Source organism: Heterocephalus glaber, unplaced genomic scaffold (assembly GCF_053883595.1).
Source record: "Heterocephalus glaber isolate CG9 unplaced genomic scaffold, H.glaber_assembly_v1.0 deba00001719, whole genome shotgun sequence".
Classification (NCBI taxonomy): domain Eukaryota; kingdom Metazoa; phylum Chordata; class Mammalia; order Rodentia; family Bathyergidae; genus Heterocephalus; species Heterocephalus glaber.
Window position 1 is genome coordinate 1,167,584 of NW_028258432.1, and position 16,617 is coordinate 1,184,200.

Below are 16,617 nucleotides of genomic sequence, written 5' to 3' on the forward strand. Positions count from 1 at the left end.
AGTTTCAGATAATCCCTATCCTTCATTACAGAGGTGAACTAAAATTCAGTATGCATCAACTAGGATTTGGGAATAAATGTTCCCTTTTTCTGGAAATTTTTCAAATTAAAATTTAAGGGGCAGGGGATTTAGCTCAGTGGTTCTGCCACCTGCCTTGCAACCGCAAGGTCCAGAGTTCAATCCCCAGTACCAAAACCAAAACCAAACAAAAAAAAAAAAAATTGTATGCTGTATAGAATTGTCTTCTATCATTTTGCCGGGGGGTTAGCTCAGTGGTTCCACTACCTGACTCAAATTAAAATTTAATTCTGTTTCTAGGATCTTTTTTTTTGGTAATACTGGGGATTGAACCCAAGGCTTTCACATTGAGCTACATCCCCACCCTTTTAAAAAAGTTTTATTTTGAGACAAGGTCTTATAAGTTACCCAGGCTGGGCTCAGATTTTTTTTGTTTTGTATGGAGTTTTTTTTTTTGGTACCGGGCATTGAAGCCAGGACCTTACGCTTGCCAGGCAGGCATGGCACCACTGAGCTACATCCCCAGCTCACTCCTAGCTTTTAGTAATACATTTTAACTATAATTTTTTTTAATGGGAATCAAACTCAGGGCCTTGGACTTGCCAGCCAGACACTGTGCCGCTGAGCTACATCCCCAGCCCCGTAACTATAAATTTTATTTGGACCGTTTCAGGTACAATATTTAGATCATGGATTCACTGAAAAGATTCCACAATGTCACCTTTACCCTATTTTGCTGTATCCTGATATACCCCAGTTTTGTATTCCTTGTCAGCTCTATCATACTATACCAGTGAGTATATAATAATAACTTGTGGGATGATTAATTTGAAATATTGTTTTAGTTAATTTTTTAGTAAATTAGAATATAAAATTATATCTCTCAGTTGCAACAAAAATAATACTGCCTACAAACAAATTTAATAAGACAGTTAAAGGGCCTTTTTAAAAAATTAATGGTCTCTTGTTGCATAACAAAACTAAAACTTAGTGGCAAAACAAACTTATCCCATACTGTTTCTGTGGCTCTAGAATTGGGCAGCTTAGCTGGGTGGTTTGGACTCAAGATCCTTGTGATACTGCACTCAAGATGTCCACTGTACTGTACCTATCCAAAGGAACTGCTAGGAACAGAAGAGCCACTTGCAGATGGCTCCTCGTGTGGCTGTTGGCAGCAGCCTCACTGCCTTGCCATGTGGCTCTCTTAACACATCAAAGCATGGCAGCCCCCACTCCCTGATGAGGATGTGCTGCAGGCCCTGGGGAAAAACTATGTTGACGTGTTGGACTTTTTAAAAAGTTTTAAATGTAACATTTTGTTTTAAATGTAAATATATGTTTTAAAGCATAAAATACTTTGAGTATTATAGAGAGAAGCTTGGTCAAATTATTAATTTTTAAAGATCATTGTAATCACATACCCATGATATCCCCTGTATAGTCTTACTTTGTGCAAATGTGAAAGATTCTGAGTGTATCAATCCCACACAGGTTGGGAATGTGTGGCAGCCAGATGCAATCAAGCTTCTTCAGGAGCTGCTGTCAAAGAGAGAGGTGGACATTCACATTATGGTAATTTGTCTTCAAACTATATATAGTTGATTTAAGTTGTTTGCCATAAAACATAATTAACATAATTTGAGGGATATTTTTATGATAAATAGTGTTACATGTGTTCTTATGTGCATAGGAATTACTCATTAACATTCAAGAAGTCACCACTTTGGTTCCTAGGGTTGTTTTAAATAAGCCTAATTTTGAACATGTTCTGAGAACTTTCATAACCATAAAAGTCAGAAGATTAGAAGATTCCTTACTAACAGCTTACTTATTTGGATACAGGGAGCAATATCACATTGATGGAGATGATTATGAATATGTATGCAGAAATTTTCAGGGTACTGCTGTGTAGGTAGCACTGTTTAAGTGACGGTGATTCTGACAGCTTATCACAATCCCCATCCTCAAAGACCTCCTCTCATTAGCGCAACAAGATAGACCTAAAAAATTCACGCTGCAGAGCAACATGTTGAGAGCCAAGTGACAGTAAAAAGCTAAGTACAATAGGGATTTGGAAATTGTGAGAAGTTTCAAGGTACAATTGAAGAAAATATGGTGAGAGTTCTCTTGACAGAAGAATGGAATGCACAAAGGCCGACCACAGCTTTAGAAAACAGCTGAACCACTTAGAACAGTAGAGTGCTTGTGAGAAGGAGAAGTGCTGACTGGGATTCAGGGGAGGGAGAGGCCGGTTGGAGGCTTCTGATAAGTGAGGTTGTAGCATGAGTAAGGTTAAATTTTGTGCAAAGAAGCATACGGTGAGGGTCTAATACCCATATTCTGTAGTATTTCTATTATTTAATTTTATGAATTTTGTGTTTAGTAAACTCTTACAGTCTGACAACATGTTCATCAGCATTGGTTTCCAAGAATGTTACACATTTTCATCTCTAAATTGTAATGAGCTTTTAGAGGGAAGGTCATAGTACAACAGAGACTGCCAATTGAAAGGCTAACTTTATTTATTTTATTTATTTTAATATATTGTGATTAAGGCTGGAAACATTAAAATCTTGTTAAAATCATTAGCAGACAAGAATAACTTTAGTAGTGGTCCATATTATATCTGCTGGAAAAATTTTGCAAAAAGATTTGTAATTCTACTTCTCAAAAACTGCAAACAGATTTTACAGAATAAGATAAGAAAGAAAATTTCCTAGATAAGGCAGAGACTTGATGGAAAATTTTTCTAGCTGGAGTCAAGATACTGAACCAATTGAACTATACAGGGTAGAGATCTTGAATGTTACAATTGGGATGTATAGTCAATATCAGTTGATAAATTTGAGCTAATAAATTCCTAAACTACAGGGCCTCCTGAATCTAAGTACAGAGAAAGCAGCAGTGGGCTGGGAGTGAAGCTCAGTGGCAGAGCATTTGTCTATCATGCACAAAGCCCAGGGTTTGGTCACACACACACACGCACACACACAGAAGGAGGGAGGGAGGGAGGAAGAAAAGGAGAGAGATATCATTTCAAAATCAGAGCATTGAATGAAACTGCAATTTATATTATATGATGCAGCCCAAGATCCCTTCCCACACTATTTTGTTATTTATTGTTACATAACAATCTCCCCCAAAATTAATGGCTTTAAGGAGAAAAAGCAAGCAGAGAAATCACAACAAGATCTCAAGGTTTGTCCGAGTCCTAGATTGATTTGTCAGATTTCTTTCTAGAGTGTTTCCACTCCGTAAAGGTGTTCTCTCCTGGGTCCAGCATTGGAATGTAATTTCATTAATCACTACCAAGTGCTGACTACAGGGAACCACATCATCTGAGATCAGACCTTCACATTTACAATCTAGATGCCTGAAAAATGAAGGCTCAAATGAAGTATTCATCCTCTAAAACTTCTCCAGCAAAGTTGAACAGGAAAGGTGACAAAGCCCTGATAAAATCTTGCAAACAAAGAAAATTCCAAAAGAAGGCTGAAGAAATTTTCCATGAGGGCCCGGGGCGCGGGGCAGAGAGGAGCAGAAGTGGTTGACTCCACGCGCTCGCCAGCGGGTGGCGAAAAGCCCGAAGTCCAGGCGACCGTGGTGGGGGCACGGGCGCCAGGCGTGCCTCTCGTCCGTCAGCCCTGGCCACCGGGCCCGGGGCCTCTTCCTGGCGCGCTGTCATCGCTGGTCCACTCCAGGCTCCGCCGCGGTGCCCTTTCGTCCCTGTCAGCGCCGGCAGGGCCGGCATGGCCCGAGAGGGCGCCCCCAGAGAGCCCCGGGCAGCGGCAAGCAACTTAAGAAGGTTAAAGCAGAGAGTCAGGTGCATACCTGTAATCCCAGCATTCAGGAAGCTTCTGCAAGGTGATCTCCAGTTTGAGGCCCATCCTGTGCTACCTGATCAAAGACTAAATGAAGTTCTTAGCCAGGAAATGGGAGATTTTTCCAAATATTCATCTGTTCAGAAACAGATGGGTGAGATGAAACTACAACTTAAAAATGTCATCAAAGAAAATGAAAGGTTATGCAATGAATTAAAAGATGCTGTTCTTGCTGCTGCCGGCTTCGAAAGCGCAAGGTCCTGAGTTCAATCCCAGGTACCAAAAAAACAGATGCTGTTAAAAAGCAATTGGAGTCCCTTCCCTTTAGCTTGGAGATAGGAAATGATACTTTTCCCAACGATGAAACACAAGCCTTCAAGAGCAACTCCAGCTAGCCAATCAAGAAAAGACTCAGGCTGTGGAACTCTTGACAGAATATTTCTCAGGAAATGAACAGACTACAGAAACCTTACCAGGAGCATAACAACTGATGCCCAGATTCATGTATTTGAAAGCCAAAAACAAAAGGATCAGTTGATCAGCTTTCAGCAAGCAACTTCATATTACTGAGAACATACAAATGACTAATCAACACTTGCTGAAAACAGTAACTGAGCAAAATGTGGAAATCGAGCAACTTCAAAAACAATTTAGGCAAGCCAAGTTAGATCTGAGAGTTGCAGTAGCAAAAGTAGAAGAGTTAACACAAATGGCTGAAGGTCTTCAGGAACAAATGCAGGAGGAGGAGGATATGATGTCTGCCCAAAGAAGAGAGGATGCATCAGATAGGCAATTACAGCAGTTACAATCTAATATAAAACAATTAGAAACAAAATTATGTGTGACAATCCAAGAAGCTAACCAGTAAACAGCAGAAAAAAAACATATTCAGGGCTAGGGATTTAGCTCAGTGGTTCTGCCTCCTGCCTCGCAAGTGCAAGGTCCCAAGTTCAATCCCTGGTACCAAAAAAAAAAAAAAATCACGTCTGGAAAAACTAACCATAGCCCTAAAAGCAAAGTGCAGTGAATTAGAAAATGAGAAATATGAGGCTATTTTAAGAGCCAGAGATAGCATGCAACTCAAAAATACTAGGTTCTGCTTGAGAAGAAGCAAAGAGAAGAAAATAAAGAGAAAATGAAAGAAGTATTTTCTCAGCTCATACAAGATTCTACCATTAGAACCAGGAAAGAAATTGAAAACACCAAAAAGCAACATCAAGTACAGATTTCTCAATTAACAGAAGAACTTACAGGTCTTCAAATGGAATGTGATGAAAAACAAAGCCAAATTGAACAATGCATTAGGGAAAAAAAAGCTGTGGAAGAAAAACTGTAAAAGACTTACCATGAGGGTAGAGGGAATGAAAGTAATTACAGAAAACTGGAAAAAAAATGCACCAAAGATGTCTCATTGATGAGCATTCAAAAGATGATGTTGAGCTAAAATTTTTTTTTTCTTTTTTTTTGGTACCGGGGATCGAACTCAGGTCCCTGCGCTTGCGTAGCAGGCAGCAAAACCACTGAGCTAAATCCCCGGCCCTTGAGCTAAAATTTAAGAGAGCAGAACATAGAATAAAACAACTTAAAATTAGTTCCTCAGAAAAGATACCACGTTCCCATGAAATGATTCAGAAACTTCAAAATAGGTTGGAGTTGGAAAGAAAGAACTGCCTTTGTCAGTGAACAAAGGCTTAAACTTCAGCAAGAAAATGAAGAGTTACACAAGGAAACTGAGCATTTAAGAAAGATTGCTCTAGAGGCTCAAAGAAAAGCCAAATTAAAGATCAGTACAATGGAGCACGAATTTTCAATAAATGAACATAGGTTTGAAGTTCAGTTAAGAGAGAGAGAAGACAGTAATCGAAGTTCCACTATTGAATTGAGGCATCTGTTAGCAACTCAACAGAAAGCAGCCGATAGGTGGAAAGAAGAACCAAGCTCACTGAAAGTGCAGAAATTAGAATCAGCAACCTAAAGAATGAGCTGAGTCGACAGAAACTTCATACCCAGGAGCTGCTTTCTCAGCTAGAAATAGCAAATGAAAAGGCAGCCGAGAATGAAAAGTTAATTCTACAGCATCAAGAAAAAGCCAACAGACTTCAAAGGCATCTTAGGCAGGCAGAAGAGAATGCTGCTTCAGCTTCCCAGCAGCTCAGTGTGATTACAGCACAGAGAAGAAAAGCAGCCTCCATGATGAATCTGGAAAATATTTTTCAGTATTCGTAGTTCCCTCACAGAACTGTAGAGTTGAGTAAGCTGGTGGAGGAGAAGTATACTGGTGTGGTGATGCCTGCCGGGAATGGTTATGGCTTGTGTCACTTTGCATAAGCATTTTCCATTCTGTTCTGAGCTTTATTGGATAGCAGAACAGTGACAGCTTCCTGTAAGTAAAGAAAATATAATCCTACATTTGAACTTCAGTGAAAAATAAAACCAGCTGAGAAGAAAAAGGACAAAAAAAATTTGCCATGAGTACTATATGAAGCTACACTCTGGGCTTACCCTAAAAAAGAAAGCCTGCTACTCTAGGAAAGAAATCACCAGGGTTCACTAAAAACAGGTGGAACACAAAGAACAATGCCAGGTACTTGCCTATGAACAGCGTACTCTGAAAAACTCTGTCTTTAAAGTACTTGAGACCCAAGGACCTACTACAGCAGCAAATATACCATGTATTAGAGAATCTTGTGCTTCCCTAAGTACATACAACAGTCAATCCATTAGTTTTATTTTGGAGAATGGAAGTTATGTGATCAATGTTGAAAACTTGGGAGAAGACCAAGAAAAAGACAAGGTACTGTTGCATTACTGTGAGTCTCAGTACCCCTCAAATGAATCAGGTGACAGTATTGATGGTAAGCTGTTAGTGGTATATCTGAGTCCTACAAAAGACAGACTTCTCGTTGCATGCCAATAAGGAGCACTCTGTGGAGCTCCAAAAATGTGGAACCACATTGCTGGACCAGGCCTTCTTCAGGAGTCCTCTGAATTCATTTCATTTGAATATAAGAGTAATTGTGAAACATACATAAGAGTAAAAGATAATCAGCTTGCTCTAATAGAAGGAAAGAGTCCAAGTAGTGGGAGTATCATGTTTAAGCTCTCTCAGATTTAATGTGATGTAAAGTTGTGGGTTCTGGTATCAGCAATTCAAACTGTCATTGGAAGAGGGATGAGAATGCTGTAGGAAGTTTTTCTTATTATGTGTAAAAATACTTTTTCTAACCCTTCAGTTCTGTATTTCCTTCTGTATCACTACATGTTTAATAAAAGTATGAATTAAGTATTGATTTTTTAAAACCCTGCAAACTCTGCCTCGCAAGCACAAGGTTCCAAGTTCGATCCCCGTACTAAAAAAGAAAAGCCCTGCTAACTTTTTAGAAAGATATAGCAGAGCTATTTCTTTCAGTCCAGAAATAATTTCACATTTAATGCAGAGAAGCAAGTGCCATATCTCAAGTTGCTCTGTAGATAAGGATCCGTTTTAAAGAGCTACATCATTTTCCCTGATTCTAAACCTACTGAATAGGTTCAATCTCTAGGGCTGTCAGTAAGAAGACCCGATGCTACAGAGATTGACCATTTTTCAATTAGACTACAAAACACCTAGTGTGTTTGTAGTTGTCCTAGGTAACACCCTAATTAGCCAGCTCTTTCTAACTGCCAAGAATTACAGCACTCCACGTCAGGCATAATTCCAGGACTTAGAAGGCCAAGACAGGAGGGTCGTAAGTTCCAGGCCAGCTTAGACTACATAATGAGAGCTTGTCTAAAAAATAAAACAACAGCAGAACACCAGAGAGAAAAGCAAAAAAGAGAATTATGGAATTTCAAATGCCTACACACTTGGGCAGGGTAAATATGTATGAAAAGGCAAGGATAATTGAAAATTTAAGAAAAAGCCAGTATTGTAAATACCTTTACTATTTACATCTATTTATATTTATATTTACTATTTATATCTAATTGTTTTATTTTAAATTCTTTTATTTAACTTTAAGCAAAATTTTTACACTAGGAAGTAAAAAAAAATTTAATTCACATAGTTCACAACGTATAATTGAAATTATTGGGAGTGTCTAACAAACTGAACCCTTAAAAATGGAATCACAACACATGTTAGGGCATCCAAGTAGCAAGAGATCCAAGTACCACGGCAGAGCTAAAGTCCTCTAACCTATTAGAACTGAAGAGAGACATAAGATTAGCTTTTAAATATCAGTAACCGGTATACTATGCATGGTACTGTATACTTTGGCCTTCTGATACTGGGCTTCCAAAGATCTATGACTTTGGATAAACTCCATCATGTTGGATAAAATTTCTGCTAATCTTTGCTTCTTGTGTGTACAAGTCTTTTTGTTTGGCTTCTCAAAGATTCTGCTCACTGTGGAATTTTATTTAACTTCTGCTCCTTCTTCAGGTCTCCTGACCAACATATCCTTAATGTGTCTCTTACACCTCATTTTGTCTGACCTCTATATGCCAACACCTTTATTCAGCTTTGTTTACCTGACATTGTAAAATTTTATATACACCTATGGATGGCAACATTTTAAAAAACTTTTTATTGAGTTTATGGGTACATTTTAGGTATACATTATGATCACATTCATCATTGAAAATTTGTACCTGTACATGATATATCTTGATTCTTATTTTTTTCACATTTCCCTGCCCTCCCTAATGCATAAGCTTTGTTTCCGTTTCTGATGGCAACATTTTTATTTCAAAGTTTTTGTACTTTACTGTTGCAAAAGTAGGAAAATTTATGATGAACCATGTAGTAACATTATTAACTACTAAAGAAATGTTTTGATTTTATTTTTTGGCTTTAAAGCCTTAATTTCAACAGTGCTTCATAGGTTGAACACTTAAATGACCAGCATAATAATAGGAAATTTATAAAATATGACCATTTCTGAAATCTAGTTTGGTGAAATCTATGGGATATAATTGCTGGTGAAACAAAGTAAAAGAGGCTGAGAATTACTGCAACTGTAACTTTGTTTCATTAATTTGTCAATAATTTTACTATGGAGACAAAAGCAGAATCTAAACATTCTCTCTGAAAAACATCAAAGGATAGACCATGTGCATCTGTACAACAGACTTAAAATAATTACTGAGTAACCAAATATATCCATTACCTTGTTTATCAACCAGAATAAACCATTTTTTCAAAAAAATTTAATGGCTTGTAATTCTATAAGTGAATGCACCCAGCCAAATAATTTTTCCACACCATAGGATGTTGGCAGGGGGTTATCTGAGGGTTCACCTGGGTTGGAACATCCAAAATGACCACTCACATGTCTGATGCCTTGAGTCCCACTGGAAAATTAGGCCCAGCTGGGTGCTGAAATACCTGAATCAGTCCCCACCCCCGGGGCGTGTGTGTGTGTGTGTGTGTGTGTGTGTGTGTGTGTGTGTGTGTGTGTCCGTGTGTGTGTGTGTCCGTGTGTGTGTGTGTCCGTGTGTGTGTGTGTCCGTGTGTCCGTGTGTCCACTTCCTCTATTACTGGCCGCCTTGACCTTCCTGTGATTTCTTGAGAAGACGCATGGCCTCTAGATTTCTTACATGATATCTCAAGCTACCGAAAGTAAAAAAGGAAACCCTTCTAAGCATTCTTAACTACCAGGAAAATAAAGTACTAAATTAATAATATTCAGGGTTTATAACAAACATCAACATTTTCAACATCAATTTTTTTTGTTTACAAAATCTAAAAAATAACAGCATAAATTCCTATATGAACTATGATGAAAATAAAAGTACAACAAAAATGATCTTTACTTCAGTTGTGACACATAAGGCAGTCTTCACACATAAAAATGGCATGTTCTGTATACAAGTGTCATTTATAGTGATAGCGTATGTGTTTTGTTTTCCTGTCTTATTTTTGGAGGACATACTTGACATCTCGCTGATCTTGCTATTTTATTATAAAGTTCTTTTGATGTTTTACCTGTCTCGTCACCGGTCTGCTCCAGAATTCTTTTATGGAGTTCTTTGGGCAGTATACTGTTCTTCCTCTGTTGTAATTGATCAATTCCAGTCCCAATCTGTCCATTACAAACAGTTTCCAACATTAAATCACAGTGTTGGCATTCCTTCCAATAGTTTTCACCCTGGGAAGAACCGAATAACATTTTCCGACCTAACTTGAACGTGACCATTTTGTAACATTTCGACTAATCAAATATTTATTTACATTATTGTTTTCTCTCTCATCTTAATGAGGTCTTCATTCTCTACTTCTTTGTCATTTCTTGCTCCATCTCACTCTCACAACTTTAGTTTATATGATCTGAGTCATAAAAATTTGTCTTCTAGGAAGTTCACTATAGGCTCTGCAGATCTGGCTTCAAAATCCTGTTACAAGCCGGGTACAGTCGGCCACAGGCCTATAACCTGAGCTGTTTGGGAAGCTGAGACAAGATTTGCCAATTCAAAGCCAGCCAAGGCAATTTAGTGAGACTCCATCTGAAAGTGTTGGGAATGTACCTCAGAGGTTAGGAGGAGGAGAGAGAAGGTAGTCTCTACTCTAAAAAAGATTTGCAACACAATAGTTTACCTTTCTAACATTCTGGCCGCCCCCCACCACCACCCGACCCCTTTCTCTTGACAAAAGCACCCTTGGGGTGAGATGCCGTGTGCTGTTCTGGAGAAAAGACAGTCTTTGGATAGGTCCAGCTACAACACTTATTTTTCATATAACTATGGGCAAGTCACCTACTCTGTCTGAGGCCAGGTTGTCTCATCCATAAAACAGGAACGGTACTTAACTTTCAGGGTAGTGCCAGGCCCTTAAGCACTTAGTAATGGTAGTGATTATCTTAGCTGGGAGCTATTCCAGCCCAGGCTCTCAGCCATTCTCATCTGTGGAGCAGCCTAGAACTGTCTGCAAAAGGAGCAAAGAAACAAAGCTAGGAACGTGGAAATGGAATCAGACAGTGTGTATTCTTTTTCATAAGGCTTCTTTCATTTAGTATATTTTGAAATTCATCTGTGTCTTAGGTAAGTAAATTCCATTATATAAAAACATCACAGAATATTCAGTCCTTCTGTAAGTGGACATTTACACTGTTTCCAGTTCTTGCCTATCATAAATACAGTTACTGAGAATATTCTAGAACAAGTCTTCCCTCTGCTCCTCCAGCTGAGCTGTCTTTGTAGGGGTGTATGCTTTCATTTCTCTCAAATACATACCTAAGAGTGGAATTGTCAGGTTCATAAGATCATCTTCATCAGTAGGTGAATCACTTGATGAATCACTTTCAACCTCCTTCCAAAGTTGTAAAAGCAGGTTTTCAAGTGATATTGTACTGAATTGGGCTAATTCTGTAAGAGAAATTAAAACAAAACATTTAATCAAAGTATAAATGCACAAAAATATAACATGGAGCATAAAGTGGTAAAACTCACCTATTGATGATTTGTCACATGTGCACATACCTTGCTGTTTGTCACACAAGTGGGTGAACACAAAGATCACTTCCTGTATTCCTCCTGTCATGCAGCTACTATGACACCCACCCAGCTAATATAATGCAAAAGTAAATTTTTCATTATAAAATTATGATCTGGGTATATTTCACCCAACCTTACTCATTAAGACTAGCCTACAGCTGTTTGAGAGCTGAGTGGGAAGAGAGAAAAATGGTAAGAAAACTTATTTCTGTGTTAAAGTGATAATGACCTAAAATGTCACAGATCCACTTAATGAGAAAGTGGCTGTCCCTAGTTGCTCAGAGACCCCACGGAAGATCATTGAAGAGAGAGACATAGAACTTTTTCATTTGGTCAGGTAGCTTAGTCAGAAGACCCCTTTGTAGTTTAGTGTAGGCTGCTGGTTTTCTTAAACCCTAAATGCACCTTCTCCCAGCCCTCTTGACATCCTCACCCAGATGTGCTCCTTGGTCATTCATGCTGAGAGATGCTGCCCTTGACCTGGAGATGCAGCCAAGATGGAGCAGTCAGACATGCCTCCCTTTGTGGAGCTTCTCATTTAGTGGTGGGGACCTGTAAAACAAGATAAAAATAGAATGTCTGTTACCGATAAGTCATCGGCAGAAAAAGCAGGAAAGGTGGGAGGAGGGCCCATGTTAAACGTGGTGGTCAGGTAGCATTTGAGTCAAGAGGACAATCATCATTGCCCAAAGGTGCCAGAGACTCTGAGGCGGGAACAGCAGTGTGTGGGAGGAATGGCAGAGCTTCGGTGGTGAAGGCCGGGCCTGTGCTACCCTGAAGCACACCACAGGATCTGACCTGGAAGTACAATGTTTCCTCCTGGCTACTGTGCTGATAGAAGACTGGATAGTAGCAAAAGGTAGCAGGGCAGTCTGTGAGGAGGCAATTCTGTAACCAAGTCAGGAAATGAATTTGGACAAAGACTTACCAGTTTATGGGCCCATTCAGTACCTAAAAATTGTGATGGGCTTTTTTCAGAGTTTTAAAGCCACTGTCATGACTCCTCCTATTAGAGTATTAATTTCCTCTGATTCTTGCCATTTGGGGATGTTTTTAAATACATTTCATTTCTCTGTCTTTATTCCCTTTTCTTTCTCCTGCTTAGTATAAATTATGAGATTCATCTCAAGAAGGTGAATATAGTAAATTATGTATAGTTTCTAGTGAATAACCAGGAAACTCCATAGTGTATGTGTTGCAGAAATCTCGGAAAGAAATACACAGAGACACAGAATTCGGATAAAATAATAAAATTTCTTCTCACGAGGGGATGGGAATGCCAGAAACCAGTCTGGTCCTTATCCGCACCCCCTTTGTTCAGCGTTTCCCTTTTTATGTCCTTTTTAGCCATTATCTCATCCCTAGTGGTCTTTGATAAGTAAATACAATTCCAGTTCCTATTTACAAGTCACAGACACAAGATAGGCCATATACATTGTAAATTTGTTAGGTTAATGAAGTTACTGGTTAGAGTCAGATAATCCTCACCTTAAACAAGGAGTTACAGGAAAAGCAAATCTTAAAAGAACACATTACTTATTTTGCTTCTACAACTACCTTAATATTCAATCTATTAAGTTATCTAAAACTTTTCCGTATCATATGGAGATGCAAATATCTTTTAACACAAATCAAAGTAGTAGAATCACTGCTCTATAACACTCCAAAATACTAAGAAGAAAGTTCTATGAAATTAGTTACTACTCAAACTGGTAAAATTGTTATCAGAAGCTTAATTTCATTGCTCACTATAAGAGTTTATATGTAGACTTTATTTTTATACTAACAATCTTCTTTTTGAACTGAAATAGGAATTGCCTGAAAATCCATGGGGGAAGTTGTGTATTCATCTCTATTTTGATGGACTGTCACTTTCCTATTTTATGGCACACCATAAATATTGCAGTTTTGAATATTCTGAGGAGGTATTTAAAGAAGTAAGTGAACTTTTTCTATAAAAATTTGACTTAAAATGTCACATTTTGTCTTACACCTCAGGTCTTAAACATGATTCAACATACCTAACAGAGTCAGAGTCTAAGATGAGAATTTGTAAATTCTTTGTTGAACAAGCAATACTTTCTATCATACTTTATACATGTGCTGAAAAAGACTATCTACTTTAAGATTCTGTTACCAGAGTTTGGGGTTCTGGAGTCTCCTTCTTGAGGTGGTTTCTAGGGTTTGTTTTTTTTGTTCTGTCCTGAGCAAAGAATTAGTCAAGACAAGCACAAATGGTAACGAAGTTTTATTAAAGTTAGGAAAAGAAACAGGCTCTGCAGAGCGAGTTTGCGTCAAGTAAAAGTAGGAAAAGAAGTACACCCTGCAGTGTGAAGGTGAGCCACCATGAAAGAGAGAACATAGTGGCAGAAACTCAATGTGGACTGTCCTTTTTGTATCTTCCCCTCTTCAGGCTGACATCAGGTTTCGGCCATGCTATTGAAAACCTGCTTAGGTTCTCACGAGAAGTCCATGCGGGTTTTTGGGAACTGTTCTGTGCATGTGTCCTAGATTTTATAATTAAGAAGTCACACCTACTTCCCCAGCCAGCTTTGCCATACCCTAATGTCCCATCTCAATTCCATTAATGTTTTTGTCTCTTCAAACCTAATGAGACACTCAGATGTTAGTGACTTTAGAATAAGGGATGTACATTATAAAATCTGTATGGAATTTAGTGCCAGAAAAGGACTCTCTCCCTAGATAAAATGTTTTTTTCCTTTGACTTGATGAGAATTTGATATGTTACAGATTGAGTTTCCCTAATCTGAAAATACAAAATCTAAAAGTGTTCCTAAATTCAGAACTTTTTGAGTCTCAACATGACACTCAAAAAGCTTCAGATCTTGGACCATTTTTACTTTTCAGACTAGAGATGCTAAATCAGCAAAGTCTGTGTAAATAATATAAAATATTTGAAATTCTGAATTGCTTCTAGTCCCAAATATAAAAGAAACTTTTATAACTTTTCTCCCATTTGCCTTCTCACAAGAAATTCCTTGCCACATTTTGAGCTTAGATTCAATATATAACCCATTCCAGTTTCCTGTGCTTCCATTTTTAATATTTTAGATATAGTTTCACATTTCCTTTAGGACTAGCATATGCATCATAGTAACATTTTTATTTCACAGTTCACTTATAGGTTTTTTAATATTCACTTTAGTGATAATAAACAATGATACATTGAGTGTTGTGCTCAACATAAAAAGTTACTACTTTTTTTTTTTTTTTTTTGGTCCTGGGGCTCAAACTCAGTTGCTTGCACAGCAGGCGCCAGAACCACTGAGCTAAATCCCTGGCCCTTTAAACTATTATTGACACGTGTGTAGTTTTTATTTTAAGGATGCTTACAGTTGAAAGGTAAGTAATAAAATAGATTTTGCTGTGCTAATCTGAAATAACTAAATGAATGTCATCAAGTACATTGACCAATTTTGGAGGGGATGCAAAAAGTGCCTTACAACCGGTGCTATATGGCTCTAAGTGGTTTTACTCATTAATACTACTATATTATTTCAGAAACCAACAAACTATAAAAAATATGAGGAAGAAATATGGGAAATAAAATTTGAGGTAAGTCGAAATCTAAGTATTTTGGAGACTTTCTAGACACTCCATCAATAAAAAGATCGAAAAGATTAGGAAATAATTTTTATGTAATCTTTTTTTTTTTTTTTCTTGGTACCGGGGATTGAACTCAGGACCTTGTGCTTGCAAGGCAGGCGCCCAAACCACTGAGCTAAATCCCCAGCCCGGGAAATAACTTTGTAACAGCATTATTGAGACATTATTTGCATACTGGAAATTCACCTTGTTAAAATGTATAATTCACTAGTTTTTAGTATTACTCACCAAGTTGTGCAGTACCAGTAAATCTAAAGTACTCCTAAAAGAAACTCTGTACCAGCATCGGTCATTCTCCATTCTTCCCTTTCCCAGCTTCATGGTAACCTCTTAGACTCTCTCAGTGGCTTCATCTGTTCTAGGTATTTCATAAATGGAATCATACAATATGTGTTCCTTTGTCTCTGGTTTATCACTTGGCTTATTTTCAAGGTTCAAGCATGTTGTAGTACATAGTAGCAGATTATTCCTCATTATTGCCAAATAAAATTCCATTGTGTGGATATATTTTGTCTATCCATTCATCCATTGGTGGACTTAGCTTGTTTCCATCTTTTAGTGATCATAATGCTTGCTGTGAATGTTCATAAGCAAATTTTTATGTGGACATATATTTTTCTCACTCTTGGGTATATAACTAGGAATAGAATTACTAGGTCTCACAGTGACCATGTTTAACATTTTTAGAAACTTGAAGACTAGTTCCCAAAGTGGCCATACCATTTTACATTCACACCAGGAATAATGTATAGGGTTCCATTTTCTCTATGATCTTACCAACATTTATAATCTGACTTTTTTTCTAATGTGGGAAAAGGTAGTCTTTTCTGTCAAAGGAAATAATTAAATAATTCTATAAAAATAATTTTTATTATAAAAATCTATTTTTGTAAAACGTGCATGTGCTTGTTTCACCATTCCTTGGAAACTTGGAACAAAGGGACTAAATGCCTGTCCACCTGCCATAAAACTTTGCAACAAAGGGCTTTCTGGATCACAAATCTTACTTTGCCTAGCAATCATGACCTCATTAAACTCGATCAATCCAGTTAGATTGCGAGGCCATGTTCCCACCAGTAGAGTAGGGCACAGTGACCACTGCATATATGGCTTAAAGGATAAGATGCAGACAAACCAACAGCTCAGTGTGCCTGCCCCTTGCTGACCTTTGTCTGGCAGCTCACCCTTCTGCAGAAGTAAAGTTCACCTTGCCAAAATCTTTTCAGAAACGTTTTTTTTTTTCCCCATTTGCAACACAGAATTCATCTCCAACACTAGCCATCCTAGGACGTGTGTAAGATTTTGAACCACATGTCACTGATGATAAATTATTTTGAACATCTTTTCATGGGCTTATTGGCCATTTATATATTTTCTTTGGATAGACCTATTTAAATTCACTGCCCATTTTTAGATTATCCTTGTTGAGTTGTAAAAGTTTTTTGCACATTCTGTGTACTAGTCCCTCTCTAGGTACATGACTTACAAGTACTTTTTTCCCCTCATTGGGTTATCATTTCACTTTTTTTGTTTTTTTGAGTTTTTTGGTACCTGGGGATCAAACTCGGGACCTTGCGCTTGCGAGGCAGGTGGCGGCACCACTGAGCTAAATCCCCGGCCCCAAACTTTCATGATGGTGTCCTTTAAGCACCAAAGTTTTACTTTTGATGAAGCCTGA

At 38.0% G+C, this 16,617-nt stretch overlaps 1 protein-coding gene and 3 pseudogenes across 3 annotated transcripts in view; all 4 read left to right on the forward strand.

The window, feature by feature from the left end:
* The window catches only part of Rnf17 (ring finger protein 17), a 160,038-nt gene that overhangs the window by 132,086 nt on the left and 11,335 nt on the right, over positions 1–16,617 (forward strand). For all 3 annotated transcript variants that reach the window (XM_021236394.2, XM_021236396.2, XM_087199443.1), the window contains exons 28-31: positions 692–811; positions 1,510–1,590; positions 13,124–13,249; positions 14,835–14,888. In XM_021236394.2, the coding sequence (XP_021092053.2) occupies positions 692–811; positions 1,510–1,590; positions 13,124–13,249; positions 14,835–14,888 (381 nt within the window). The remainder of the gene's footprint in view (positions 1–691; positions 812–1,509; positions 1,591–13,123; positions 13,250–14,834; positions 14,889–16,617) is intronic.
* Positions 3,302–6,954, forward strand: LOC147821723 (interleukin-33 pseudogene; annotated as a pseudogene).
* LOC147821724 (sodium channel and clathrin linker 1 pseudogene) lies at positions 3,526–5,231 on the forward strand (annotated as a pseudogene).
* LOC110343930 (sodium channel and clathrin linker 1 pseudogene) lies at positions 4,975–6,099 on the forward strand (annotated as a pseudogene).